General features: G+C 38.2%; 1 protein-coding gene across 1 annotated transcript in view; it reads left to right on the top strand.

Annotated features, from left to right (window-relative positions):
* Nucleotides 1–15,325, top strand: part of LOC117661406 (uncharacterized) — a 39,948-nt gene that overhangs the window by 5,232 nt on the left and 19,391 nt on the right. The window contains exons 3-6 of the mRNA XM_060690556.2: nt 459–535; nt 4,471–4,529; nt 7,626–7,770; nt 14,361–14,530. Of these exons, the coding sequence (XP_060546539.2) occupies nt 459–535; nt 4,471–4,529; nt 7,626–7,770; nt 14,361–14,530 (451 nt within the window). The remainder of the gene's footprint in view (nt 1–458; nt 536–4,470; nt 4,530–7,625; nt 7,771–14,360; nt 14,531–15,325) is intronic.

Below are 15,325 nucleotides of genomic sequence, written 5' to 3' on the forward strand. Positions count from 1 at the left end.
ATGTATCCTATTGGTTACAGACTCCCATGTGGAGTCATGTTTGTCTGAATCGAGTTTGGTTGAACCTTGCTGGGTGATATAATGAAGGGGCTTGGTTGTGCCATGTGGTGAGCTAGATAAACCTATTATGTCCTGGAGGGTCAAGTCTTAATCCCATCACCCTGGAGCTGAGGGCTTTTGTTTTGTAGATAGGCTGGCCCAGTTCTCAATGGGCACCAAATATCTGCTGGGGGAGGGAGCTGCAGGGAGCTACTTTGTCTTTAAAAAACATGTTTCTCCTTTTCTCATCCAGGGAAATATAATATTCTGCCTTTTTAATATTTCCTAGAATATTTTATTCTTCTAGGAGGGGTGGGTGCTGACTTTCTTCACATGTAAATCAGATATTCTAAATATTGGTCCACATAACATCTTGTGTAATTGTTTTTATTAATGTTGCACTATGTTTTTCTCTGCAGTAGATCACGATGTGTCCAAAGACCTGCAACAGGCAATAAGTTAATAAAGAAGAGCAGTCAGAGCCGCCCATCTTCAGGTTTGTAGAATTTGAGGTGACATCTTTGTCACTTCAAGGACTCTGTTCTCTTTTCTTTTTATTTCTTGATCCAGGATAATCTGTCCCCAACCCACTGCTTCAGGACAGTGGCAAGTACCCATTGCCACTATAATTAAATTCATGAGAAATAAAACATATTAAAATGTTGTTTTTCTAACAGATCTTGTTTTTCAGTAGTAATTTTAGTAATAAAATTAACCTAATTGTATGGGGTGGAGCAGGGATTGTCCACTTCTGTCTAAAATAGCTTTTAAAATCAGATTAGCATGTTTTCATAAGGAACCTGTTTCATCACAATAATTTTTTTTGCCATGTTAATTTTTTGTGGGGGCTCTGCTATCAGTCATGGGGTTATCTGCACTGAACAGATCAATGCAGCTTGTTTTAATTAAAACAAGAATCAGCCTCTCTGGGAAGCAGTTGAATAAAATGAGTCTCCATTTTGAAAGGGGGGAGCTTTGTATCACTCAATTCTTTTTGGAATATTTTGAAAATTTCCACTTCTTTTTTTATTTTATCCAATAGCAGCCCAGAGACCAGTGCATTCATGACTTTGATGCTTCCTGAACTCTTTCTTATGTGCAAACTAACCCTTTTTTTCCTCTAAGAAATTTACATATACCTTCACTGAAACAGAAAACTTTGTATTATACCTTCAGTGTTCCCCCTAGGACATTTCTAGCGTTCATTCAGATACTTGAATTAAATATTGCTATGACAGATAGCTCATCATTGCTTCTTCATGATTCAAATTAGATTTTTCCTTGGATTCTTAGGTCAGGACAATCAAAATTCCTATTTAATGGGATACAACAAATTTAAATGCTTTAAATGCCATTTAAATGCTTTGTTTTGTTTTAGTACCATTTAGTGGCTGTTTTCCTTTTGTATTTTGTATAGTGATTTGTATGCTGTCATGTTATTGGAGTAGGATGGCCATATAAGTATTCTAAAAAACAAAGAAGCAAACGAATTATTTATCCATCCATCTATCCTAGTAATCAGAGACTGGTTCTTGGTTTATTCATAACAAAATTGGTTTCTGAAATTGGAACTATATCTACGGGGTTGCTTAAAACTATGGCGGACTTGACCCAATGGCTCATCAGCCTTTTAATTAACATCATTTACCAAAAGAGTGATGGACCCAACTAAAATAAAGCACAGTTTGAAACCATCATTTATTTATTTATTTATTTATTTATTTATTTATTTATTTATTTATTTATTTATTTATTTATTATATTTCTATACCGCCTTTCTCCCGTAGGACTCAAGGCGGTGTACAGTCAAGAAAAATATAGACACACAAACATCATAAAATTGCTAATTAAAATTATTACTTAGTTTGGTCAATTAAATAAAACACAGAATTAGATCACATTTAAAAAATCATTCACATGTTCATATGTTTAGCCCCGCCTGTTGGAACATCAGGGTCTTGAGGGCACAGCGGAAAGCACGGAGATCAGGGATATTCCGTATCTCCGGGGGCAGTTCATTCCAAAGTGTTGGAGCCCTCACAGAGAAGGCCCTCCCCCTGGGAGTAGCCAGTCAACATAATTTGACTGACGGTACCCTGAGTAGTCCCTCCCTGTGAGAACAAACTGGTCAGTGGGAGGCTATTGGTGGCAAAAGACGGTCTCGTAGGTACCCAGGTCCTAAGCCATGGAGCGCTTTAAAGGTGATAACGAACACCTTGAATTGCACCTGAAAGACCACAGGGAGCCAGTGCAGCTCGTGTAGGAGACGTGTTACATGGGCGTAACAAGCTGCGCCCATAATCACCCGCGCGGCTACATTCTGGACCAGTTGGAGCCTCCGGGTGCTTTTCAAGGGGAGCCCCATGTAGAGAGCATTACAGTAGTCCATACGGGAGGTAACTAGGGCATGAGTGACCATGCTCAAGGTGTCCCAATCCAGAAAGGGATGCAACTGGCGGATCAGGCGAACCTGATAAAAGGCACCCCTGGCCACGGCCGTCAAATGATCTTCTAAAGATAGCCGTGAATCCAGGAGGACACCCAAGTTGCGGGCCCTCTCTGTGGGGAGCAAGATCTCATCCCCTATTGTCAGTGATGGTACCAGCTGACTATACCGGGACGCCGGAAGCCACATCCACTCGGTCTTGGAGGGGTTGAGTCTGAGCTTGTTTCTCCCCATCCAGATCCGCACGGCCTCCAGGCAACGGGACATCACAGCAAGGGCATCATTGGGGTGGTCTGGGGTGGAGATGTATAGCTGTGTGTCATCAGCATACTGATGAACACTCACCCTGAAACCATGGATGATCTCGCCTAGCGGTTTTACATAAATGTTGAACAGAAGGGGTGAGAGGACTGACCCTTGCGGCACCCCACAAATAAGGTGCCTCGAGGTTGACCTCTGCCCCCCTGCCAACACAAACTGCGAACGGTCAGAGAGGAAGGAGGAGAACCACCGAAGCACGGTGCCCCCTATTCCTAACCCCTCCAGCCAGTGCAGTAAGATACCATGGTCGATGGTATCAAAAGCCGCTGAGAGATCTAATAGGACCAGGATAGAGAAGCAACCTCTGTCCCGAGCCCTCCAGAGATCATCCACCAACGCGACCAATGCCATTTCCGTGCTGAATCGTGACCTGAAGCCCGACTGGAACGGATCCAGATAGACAACTTCATCCAGGTATCGGGATAGCCACCACACTCTCAACAACCTTCGCAACAAAGCGAAGATTGGAGACTGGACGATAATTTGATAATATAGCCGGGTAATAATTTGTATAATTTGCTGCTGGCTCTTCTGTTTGACAGTGTTTCATTCCTGCAAAGTGTTGGCAGACAACCATGTGTTCACACTCGCTTCTATTGATCTGTGGCAGAAGTCAGTGCTTCTTTTCATTAACCAACAATATGCAGAATTTAACATTAAGTTGGTGCCCTGGCTCCTGAATTACAGCATTTTCTCACAATAACTAAATTCTGCATACCTGCCCTCTACATAGAAATAGAAAAATAATTTGCTACTGTCACCATCTTTTAGAATAAGCCATGTGACTTTGGCCATTTCCTAAAAAATATTTGATCTGGAGAACATTTTCTGGGCAACAAAATATTCTTTCTGTATATAAATTCCACAGAAATCTGTGAAAATGCATGATGTCATAGGTTTGTAGCTAGGGATTTCTTCCAGCAGCTGGAATCACATTGTAATGTAGAGCATCTGCACATATGGATGCGTAGGAAAGCTTCCTTGATCCCAAAGTGTGAAAGGTAAAACGAAGCAAGAATTGGTTTATGCATTGCATTTACAACACAGAACATCATAACTGGCACTTTTAAAAGGCACTAGGAAACTGACTGGGACAATCAGAGTAAATTTTGTTGAAAATTTAGCCACCAGAAAGCTCTGAATTCAAGTGGTGGTTTCACAATTTGAACTGCACTATAGTTGTGCCAGAATACATTTTGCTTGGTAGAAGAAGATACTGTTTTTGCATTACCTCCCTTCAGCAGAACTACTAAGCTTGGGCTGGAAAAATGCAGACAGATATGAGCAAATATCACTTTGCTGTGATCTTGTGACTGTCTGAGCTTTTGCAACCCAGCTATGATAACTTTAGCATTCAGCATGGCAAAATATATTATTTTTTCCATTCTCACATCTGCCAAGCAAAAAACTCCAAAACACTCTTGTAAAAAAAAGAGTACTTTAATATTTTAGTGCAATAGCTGTGCAACTTGAGTTACAATGAAAGGAAATTGGTATGAGCCAATGAAATTTCAAATTGTTTGACACATATTCAAGATGAATGTATATTGAGCTGCAGTGGAATTTCAATGAATATTGTCAATTTCTACGATTCTGAAAAGCTTGCTGTGTTGTCCCAAATAACTGCATATTTGGGAAACTCATAGTTCATATTTCTTTTCTAGGGACACAATGTAGGCTGCAGTATGAAAACGCTTCTCAGGATTATAACAAATTAAACATGGTAAGCATATGTTTGTCTTCTAAGTTATATATTGCAACAGTAGCATCAGAAGCATTTGGAGAATGTATGTATACCATTATATAGTTAAGGTTTAGAACTTTGATGATGTTATAAATCAAATCCTTTTCCAATCTTCTGGGTGAGAAGTTATTTTAAGGAACTGACTTATTACAGTTAATATGATTATTAAAGCCACCATATTTTTTTTTCAGGCTTGTGCAGAAGTGTGAAAAAAAAGATGGACTGCTTTAATAGAAGTGAGATATTGTGTTCATGAGAAGTCTGAAATACTTGAGAATTATTTTTGAAACCTCTAACAGCCATAATTGGATACAATATAGAAAGCATTTTTTAAAAGGACCGTGGCAAAGTTCCTTGTAGTTACATAACTGATTCTTGATTAGCAGCAAACACTGGACTCCAAAGATGTAGAAAACCTGTTGCAGTTTATTCTTCTCATATCCTTAAGCATTCAGGGTCAGGAATTGAAAACGAAACAGTGTCGGCAGTCCAAGCATGCAAAAGAAAATTTCTCAAACAAAATACACAAATCAAAGGACACATCGAATGGGATAGGCAGCAATAGTTTGAGAAATGATATCCTTCACACCAGCAGACACAGAGGTTGCCCCAGCCACACAAACAGGCCATGACTTCTTGTGAACAATCTGGCCCTTAACTTTTTTTACATAAAGAATTCCAATAGAGGAACCACATCTATTTATTACCTGACAAATGATCTGGGTCCCAATCAGGCAGCATAGACAGATGGGAGAGTATGTTTATATAGGCCATGATAAGGGATTTTCCAGCACTTTATCTGCAGGCTTACCTTTGTTGTCATACTCTGGTATCTGCTGACTTCCTCCACACTTTTCTCCAATTCCCTCCCCGCCCCGCCCCCACCTCCCCTTTTGGCAAAGCAGCCTTTAAACTTGGCCAGCCCTCAGCTTGCAGGCCATTAGAGTCAGGAGTTGTGGATGAGGACACTGGTGTTTTCCCTTCACCAGAGGGACTTTCGAAATTGGCTGGTTTTGAAATAGTTTTCTGGGTCTGTGGGATACAGTTGATGATGGTTATGTTATCAGTTTGCACAATTCTTAAGGATTACTGCATAGAAGTATCACAGTGTGGTAAAAGATGTTCTCTGCTTCTTGTAATAATCATTATGTAAGCAACATTCTTGTCGAGCATTTTAATCTAATTTGTTGAATGGATAACAACATATCAGAAGAAATGCACCTGTTCAAAACAGGCTTCTATGTTGTTAAGTGTCCCATTTAATTGTAACAGTTCTTTCAATATAGGTGTAGTTGTTGTTCACCCAATTCCAACTTTTCATGATCAACCAGACCATAACTGCCTCAGATTGTTGGTCAGTAATTCCTTCCTTGATTTTTTGTAAGTTTATGCTGATATCATCAGTATTGGTACCTGAGAGTCTATGTCCGGCTGATATATTAATCTGCCAGCATTGAAGATAGCATCTGATTTAAATAGCCACAGGCAATTGGGGCTACAGTGCCCAAGGAAATAAAGGTAGTGCTCGATTTACGACCATTTATTAAAGATTATTTGAAGTTCCAACAGACCCTCCCCTCCAAAGTTGTTTATGACCTGGTTTTGAAATTCTGACGGTTTCGTCCCCACAATTATGTGACTGCATGGACACTAAGCAGCTGGCCTGTATTTATGTCTGTTTGCAGCATCCCATCGCCATGTGTTTTATAATGTTTTTACTGAAAACCAGCATTTACTTCTGGTTTTCAGAAAAACATCCCGTAGAAAATATTCACTTTACGATTGTGACATCTGTTTAATGATGCCTTCAAAAAAAGGTAGTAAAAACATGTCTGGTCACATGGTGATCTGCTTTATGACTGTCATGACTTGCAACCATCATGGGCAGGCTTCATTATAGTTGTAGATTGAGGACTATCTGTGTATATTCACTAGTGGCCATGGGTTGCAGCCACCATAAGTTTATTTTCTAAGAATGCCAGGGTGACATGGTTGGAAACACAGTGCATCTTGAAGCTGGAGCTCTTCCCTTCAAATCTTTTAATTAAAATAATCTTTTAAAAGTACCCACCCTCATGATGATTGCTATCTATTGTATGGTTTTGTGTTCTATAACTGTATTTATTGTATGTAAGAAAAAATGGAGGTCATGACTATGACTCTTTCTATAACATGCTAATCTATGTTTAATCGAACCTTAGTTTACTAAATTAATTTGATTACTAGCAGTTACACAATACAATAAATCATGGACTACTCAATTAAAATTTCGTCTAGTACCGGTAGGCCTCAACTTACAAGCACAATTGAGCCCAAATTTTAAGTAAGAACATTTGTTAAGTGAGTTTTGCCCCATTTTATGACTTTTCTTAACATAATTGTTAAGTGAACCACTGCAGATGTTAAATTAGTAACATGATTGTTAAGTGAATCTGGCTTCCCATTGACTTTGCATGTCAGAAGGTAGCAAAATGATCTTGGGACACAGCAATGGTCATAAGAACGAACCAGTTGCCAAGCAACTGAATTTTGATCACATGATCATGGGGATGCTACAAAGGTTGTAACTGAAAAATGGTCATATCTTTTTCCAGTGTTGTACTTACGAGCAATGATTTTATTAACTCTGATTATACACATTTTTCTAAGTTATGATTGTTTGGTTTTACCCATCAAAACTGCAAACAAAATTAACTTTTTGTATTAAATGAATCATTGTAGTGGTTGTCTGTCTTTCAGTCTCACGAACATGCATGGTATGTTATATGTGTGTATATAATAGGAATCATGTTCCATTCTGTAGCCCTTTGTTGTTTTATAAAAAAATACAGTAATAATTTAGTTTAAGCATTCAATATTTTTAAATCATCCAGATTGTTAGAAGAAAAAAATAGTTACAGGTATCTTCCAGCTGAGAGCAAAGTACACAAATAACAATTTGTGAATTAAATCATAACCTTGATCTGCTACTGCCTTGCTCACATGTGTCTCATTTATTCAGTATTGATCTGACTTGCATGCTTGTTACTGTTGTTGTTTTGGGATTCAATTGCTTTCTTGTTTCATTTTGTTTAGAAAAGTGACTGCAGTCCCACACTGTGGCTGCTTCTTCCTGATGAATTGTGGCTTTGTATCTTTTCCCTGCTGACTCATAAAGATATTTCCCGGATTTCCCAGGTCTGTCGTCACTTTTATCAACTAGCTGGAGATAAGTCCTTTTGTAAGTACATTAAAATGAATAAATATTAAGAAGTTGGAGTAATATAAAAGTCCTGGTTATTTTAAAATCTCGTAAGTTTAAACACATACAGGTATGCACATTTATATCTAGTTGAGACAACTGGAGCCAAGTTTTCATGCCCTGACATTAAATTAAAATAACTTAGATATATGTTTGTTTGCACATTTATGCAGACATTGGAAATCTTTTGGATTTTAATTCTGCTTTTGTATTTCTTGTTTACAGTACTTGTGCATGCTGTAAACATTCTTTGCTTCACTTTTGTCTGGTTATTATCTAGTAGAAGCATGTTTGTAATTTTTAAAGAATGCACTACTGAATTACGCCAAAAGGTTTTTGCATATTTTTAATGGCAGAATGTTTTTCCTAAAAGCAAAATAGTGAATTTCAAGGAAATGCTTGGTCAGGATTAGCTGTGTGATGCGGTTCACTCTTCTGGGCCACGTACAGATGAGTAACTGGGATGAGCCATGGAGACTTAATATCACAAATGTAATCATCAGGGTTTGAACTTAATTGAACATTATCTTCAGAATGCACCAACAGAACATCATTTCACTTTTCCTGTGTTGCACATCTGTGCTGCAAAACAATCCTTTTAAAACATGATGAGACTGATACAGTGGTGAAATCCAAATTTTCTTACTACCGGTTCTGTGGGCGTGGCTTGGTGGGCATGGTATGGCTTGGTGGGCATGGCAGGGGAAGGTTATGCAAAATCCCCATTCCCACCCCACTCCAGGGGAAGGATACTGCAAAATCCCCATTCTCTCCCCACTCCTGGGGGAAGGATATTGCAAAATCTCCATTCCCATCCCACTCTGGGACCAGCCAGAGGTGGTATATGCCGATTCTCCGAACTACTCAAAATTTCCGCTACCGGTTCTCCAGAACCTGTCAGAACCTGTTGGATTTCACTCCTGGACTGATAGTAGCTGGGAGGTTCATAATAAGTTGTACACTATACCTCTATGCCATAGTAAACAGACTTTGAGTATGAATTCTAATGGCAGAACTACATGTATGTGGAAACCTATTCAGGAAACATTTGATGAAAGTTAGCTGTAGGAGCAAGGACTTAACTTCTCTCTTTTGTGCTGTCTCATGACATTTTGGTGCCTGAGGTAAAGAATGAAATGTCTTATTTTTCCTAATTGTTTGTCAACCATAAAAAAGTGAAAGTTAGAATATTTTAGACATGTGATGCGACACCCAGAAAAATACGGCATACTTCACTTAATCCTCCAGGAAAAATTGAAGGCAAACAAGGTCCAGGCAGAAGAAGAACATCATGGCTTCAAAATCTAAGAGACTGGTTTGGAAAAAACTCAGCAGCACTTTTTCGTGCGCCTGCTGATAAAAACATGATTGCCAAAATGATCGCCAACGTCCGATGACAGATATGGCACAAGAAGAAGAAATTTTTGTCAGATGAATCTTACATAGGTAGACATACACTGATGACTATACACTACTCATAGGCAAGCATAGAAGAGATTTCTGATCAGCTATGGATTACCAATATTTATGTTAGCAGCATTTATGTTAGGAGCAATGTAGTAACAATAGTGACAGTAAGTATCATCATGACTACCAAATTAGGCCTGCATTTCAGATAACCATTTTGTGGTAGCAAGCAGTCATAGATTTCTGCACCTTTTTGCTGCCATTTAGTGGGTATCTGAATTTTTTAATGTAGATACTGTATGGCAGCTTTAATCGTATCAATATCTGCCAAGCCTGGCATGAGCTGATTCCCGTCAGTCTATTTGTTAAAGTAGGATATTGTCAATATATTTGCTCGTGATATGATTCACGGATAGTTATATAATACAGCCAACAAACCCTGTAAAAAGTAAATAGGGCTGATTCAGAGCATGGGTATGGCAGAGAGAATGAGTGGGGGGGGGTAGGGGGGGAAGAGAGGGAGAGATGAATGTAGTAAAAGAAAGCCTGAGGTAGCCATTTTATTTTTTTCTAAATTTACATCCAATTAAAAAAATGGTTAGGAATGTACTGGAGTACCTGACAAACTAGATTTTCCCCCCACTTTCATTACATTGTAAATTTTAGTACGTTGTGTTGATACTTTGATGTTTATATAATATATTGAAAATTATTAACATTTAATTACGTAAACAGCTTAGAATATTGAGTATAGAAAAGAAAGAAAAAAAATTCCATCAATCTAAATTAGTTTAAGAGCAACATTATATGAATAAAATGTAGCTTTTTCATCCAAAGTTGAGCATAACATTGAAAAACAACATTACAACTCATATAAAAATAATTGTTATATATTAAGGTTTCAATGTTAATTTGACCACTTATTAAAGTCTCCCTTGTATTGTTGCTTAGTAGGTACCTGTGGTGGGTTTCACTTACCTTTGCTACTGGTTCGCTTGTGTGTGTGTGCTCCAGTGGTGGGTTGCCCGCAGTTTGCACCGGTTCTATAGAACCGGTAGTAAAACCAGCGAGAGGCTCCGCCCACCGACCCCAATGTCATCAAAACGCTTCTGTGCATGTGCAGAAGAGCACGCACGCAAGCGGCTGCACTGTGAACCGGTAGTAAAGGTAAGTAGAACTCACCCCTGGTGCGCTCACTTCGCTCACTCACGCACTGCTTCTGCGCATGTGCAGAGCGTATTTGATGACGTCCGGGTGGGTGGGCAGAGTCTCCCACTGCTACCGGTTCTCCCAAACCGGGGAGAACCAATAGCAACCCACCACTGGTAGGTACAGGTGTAATACCTACTAATAAAAGGAAAAGATAAAGCAAATTTAATGAGAATAACTAAAGAAAAGGAAGAAAAAGGAACATAATAAAAAGAACTGTTGGGTCCCTCATTTATAGAGAGCCCCCATGAGCTGTGGTGGTGCAGTCGTTAGGCTACTTCTGCTGACTGCCAGCTGCCTGAAATTTGGCAGTTCGGATCTCACCAGGCTCCAGGTTGACTCAGCCTTCCGAGGTTGCTAAACTGAGGACCCAGATTGTTGGGGGCAATATGCTGACTCTGTAAACCGCTTAGACAGTGCTGTAAAGCACTGTGAAGCGGTATATAAATCTAAGTGCTATTGCCATAGACATTGATTTGCAATATTTGTAGATATTTACTCCCCCACCCCAAGAAGCCAGAATGTAAATGATTATATTTGCTATGCATTATATCTATGGGAACAATTCTTGCTTACATTTAGTTAAATTTCTGTTGTGTACATATACTGCTAGTTTTACCATCATTGCATATTCTGCAAGTTTTAAGTTCCCAATCAGATGCAGTCAACGTTGTGTCTTTCTTCCAATGTTGAACAAAATTTCTTCTCATTGAAGTAAGCATATATCTCATTAAATTACAATGGTTATTATTTTTTTTCTGAAATTTTGCCTTGTAGGAAAAATTGTGGCTTCATTTCAGATTTAAACTGCAAAAATTTCTGCATTGTGCTATGTATCTTTCCAATAATTTGGTTTTTTTTAAAAATGTCCACCACATATGAGAAAACATTCCTGTTTCATGATATTTCCAACATTTTTCGTCTATCTTAGATATTATTAAAGAAAACTGAGTTATGCAACACAAGATTTGCTGATAAACTTCTAAGAAATGGAAAATGCTTTGGATAATTGCTATAAAAGAAAACAAATTGAAGGTCATTTGCTCTATGTTAGTAGCTCTAGGCTTGTGTTAGTTCCCACAGTGAATGCAAAATCCCCATTTCTTCTCTATCAGGTGGGATTCAGGAGGCAGAGAGTAGATGTGGGCTGGGCCAGTCGGAGGTGGTATTTACCGGTTCTCCGAAGTAATCAAAATTTCCGCTACCGGTTCTCCAGAACTGGTCAGAACCTGCTGAATGCCACCTCTGCTCTGATTCTTATGAATGTAATGTTATGAATGCTTTATATTTTGGAGGTGGTTTTTCTTTAAAAATTATTTCTTTAAAAAATATTTATATTATTATGTTAAGTGGGTATATTTATTGTTCACTGTAGAAAACAAATTTAGCTAGTTCTCTGATATTTTGTAATTCATTCTCTTTGGGCCAAGCTAATTGCTCTCTTCTGTATTTAAGTTGTTTAGAGAAGTATGAATATATAGAAGGTAGGCTGGTGTGAGAAATAGAGTGAGAAAAGAGTTACTGAGACTTCTAGAGTTGGAAACAGTTTATAGTGAAGTTCTGCCCAGCTCTTGGACAGGGATAAGATAAAGTTAAGCTCTAAACATATTAGATTCAAGAGGAATCTGTTTAGATGGTGCTATGTATTTCAGTTAGTCCTCCTTGACTAATGGGATGCTATGACCACACAGAATTTTCTGAACTTTGGCAACTGGGACTGCTGCAACTGTCAATGTAAGTCAGCATGGTTATGTAACAGTGCACTTTACAACCACATTGTAGTTGTGTTGTTGGTCCCATTACCATTGTCAAGTGAGGATTACCTGTACTTCAGTTGCAAATAAAGTGTGTTAAACTGGCTTGGATGCATTGTGGATTTCTTGGGTGGGGCTCAAGAGCAAAGTTCAAGGCTCCTGTTGGGACATCTGAAAATCAAATATATGAAACCAACCTCTTATTCTTTCTTCTATGTCAAACTGGCTTGCCATGTCATGGCAAGCAGCCACAGAGCTGCACAGTTTGGGGGCTTCTTGATGTTCCTCAAGGCAGGGGCGCATAAAGAAAGCAACGGGGATCACCAAGATTGCAGTTGCTAAGTGATGTGATCATATGGCATCTCACTTTACAACCGCATTGCTTAGCAATAGAAATTTTAGTCCCAATTGGGGTTGTAAATCAAAGACTATCTGTACTGGATCCTCTTGGAAAGCATTGCAACGCTACTTCCTGTCTGAGTTGAGCCTTTTTTGAATATCAAGGCCCTTGTGCGGTTTATGGTTTTTCTCAAATTTGCAGTGATTTACAGTTTGTTTCTCATTATTGCCTTCTAGCTTTTAGCTTTTAACTTCTGATTCTGATTTGTGCTTCAGTCTTGTACACTGCTTGCCCTAGACTCCTTGGTTATTATCTCGCTTTAGATAATTGCCAATTTATAAATAGCAACTGCTGGCAAATTACAAATACCTTGAGTTCTCAATTTGGTCAAATGCCACTTTCATTACTCTGGTCTATATTTCAAGATTACAATGATATTTTTTATAATAGTTCTATGTGATGAATATTATATCATTTATTTTATAGCTGTAGTCAGTCCTTCATATCATATTCTTCAAGTGGAATAAACTTCACTAATTCTGCTAGAGTTTGCACCTGTGTAAACATGCATGAACTAATAATTTGTGAGGCATAATGGAAAATATAAGACTGGATCTGAAGAATCATTAATAGAAGAAATCAGCAGCTCTGCTTTTCAAACACTTTTAAGAATCAGCGCACCTTTGTTCTCAAAACAGTTGTCATTGCCTCTGGAAGAAATTGCACACAATTTTAAGAAAAACAGTTATTTCCTTTTCCCCTCATTATTCTATAACAAAGAGTTTAATTGAATTAGGAGAGGTACTTTTCAGTTCTAGTTCATACCATTTAATTTGCTTGCTTTGATATCGTCTAGTGTTTATTTGATACATAAAGTTTGTGATCCAAAGAGCTACTTTAGAGGAGGCTAAGTGCCTCAGTCATTGGAATCTTTAGTATTTATTCAGTAAATGAATAATTATCATTAGAGACTGCCTCAGCAGATTGACTCCTAAAATGTGACTCCCGTGACATTATGTATTTTTCCATTAGCACACCCAAGGTGGATTTGCTTTCTCTAGATGGCTGTACAGTAGTCAGAGTAATATACTAATAAGCCCTGGCTAGCATGAAAATTTTTATTACAATTAACACTGACGTTTCCCTGGGTCACCCAATTAACACTGCAGCTTTTGTTCTTGGTATCCCGAGTCTTCTTCCATGCTATTGAAATATCAAATATAGTGGTTGTAATGTAAAATGGGGCTTGAGAAAATCTAATTTCAAATCTTTACTTGTTCAGATTCAGTGAATGATTGTGGTGAGCAATTGCCACAATACATCTCCAAGGAAAAGAAAATCATACATTTTGCCTTAATAAATGGACATAAACTGTTTCAACTTCTCCCTTCAAGATGCCACTATAGAGCATTGCATGCCAAAAGAACTAAAAACAAAGACAGCTTCTTCCCCCATGCCATCACTCAGCTAAATACCTAACTCCTACAGCACTGTCTTCTGCCCAAAGATATTTACCCATGTAGTAGGCTGCGTTGCTATTATCCTTGTCATCTTGTCCCTCTCATCTTTCTCACCACTCATCTTTACTACTACCTTCTCCTATTGGTATATTATGATTTATCAATTGTTGTATCTTATGATTTATGATCTATGGCTTATCACTTTGTTGTTTGTATATACATTGAGAGCTTATGCACCGGAGACAAATTCCTTGTGTGTCCAACCACACTTGGCCAATGAGGAATTCTATTCTATTAATAGTAATGTTTTATTTTCATTGTAAAAGAAATATTGTAAAAAGTCTTTAGTTAATGAATAAACATCCTCCTGCATCAATAAACTAGGTTATTTTTCTCCAGGGAAGAAGATTCAGCTTAAAGATTGCCACTGCTTAAATGATGATTGGTTGATTGGTTTAGGAAAACACCGCCCTGAGCGTTTCACTCTTGATCATTGCCATGATAAAGATCAGAGAATTTCTGAAGTTGGGCTTAAACAATTCTTCCAGTACTGTGAAGGATATCTCAAGGTAATGTCCACTTTAAATATAAAGCTTGGATTTGTTTTTGTAATTCTAGCAGGTTGGGAAATATTTATTAATTTTCATTATAATTTATGTAGATTTTAAATTATACGATTCTATCCTGTTTTCCCCAAAATAAGACATCCTCTGATAATAAGCCCAATCGGACTCTTGAACGCATGGTAATAAGGCCAAGCGCTTATTTCAGGGTTCAAAAAATATAAGACAGGGTCTTATTTTCAGGGAAACATGGTATGTGAACATAGTATAATATAAAGAAATAAAATTTCTATACACACTACTCGATCCTGATGCTTACAGTGGGTCATATTCATTCTAGTTTAATATAATATAAGTAATATTGATTTCACAAAATTAAAAATATATTCTATTGAAAACCAAGCTCTACTCATTTCAGTTTGGTTTCCATATTTATATTAATTCTGATTTGCAATAGCAGTTGGACATATACCGCTTCACAGTGCTTTACTCTAAGTGGTTTACAGAGTCAGCATATTACCCCCAACTATCTGGCTCCTCATGTTACTGACCTCGGAGGGGATGAAAGGCTGAGTCAACCTTGAGCCTGGTGAGATTTGAACTGCCAAATTGCAGACAGCTGGCAGTCAGTAGAAGTAGCCTGCAGTACTGCACTCTAAATAGCCTGCAGTACTGCACCACCAAGGCTCAATGCAACATGAATAAGAGTAAATTGGATATTTTTATGCACTTGGTTTCTCCTCTTATAGAATCTCTTCCATTCAAGAGCTGGGGATGAGATCTTATTTAATTCTTAAGTTC

The sequence above is a fragment of the Pantherophis guttatus genome, chromosome 2 (genome assembly GCF_059756535.1).
Source record: "Pantherophis guttatus breed Tessera chromosome 2, ASM5975653v1, whole genome shotgun sequence".
Taxonomy (NCBI): Eukaryota; Metazoa; Chordata; class Lepidosauria; order Squamata; family Colubridae; genus Pantherophis; species Pantherophis guttatus.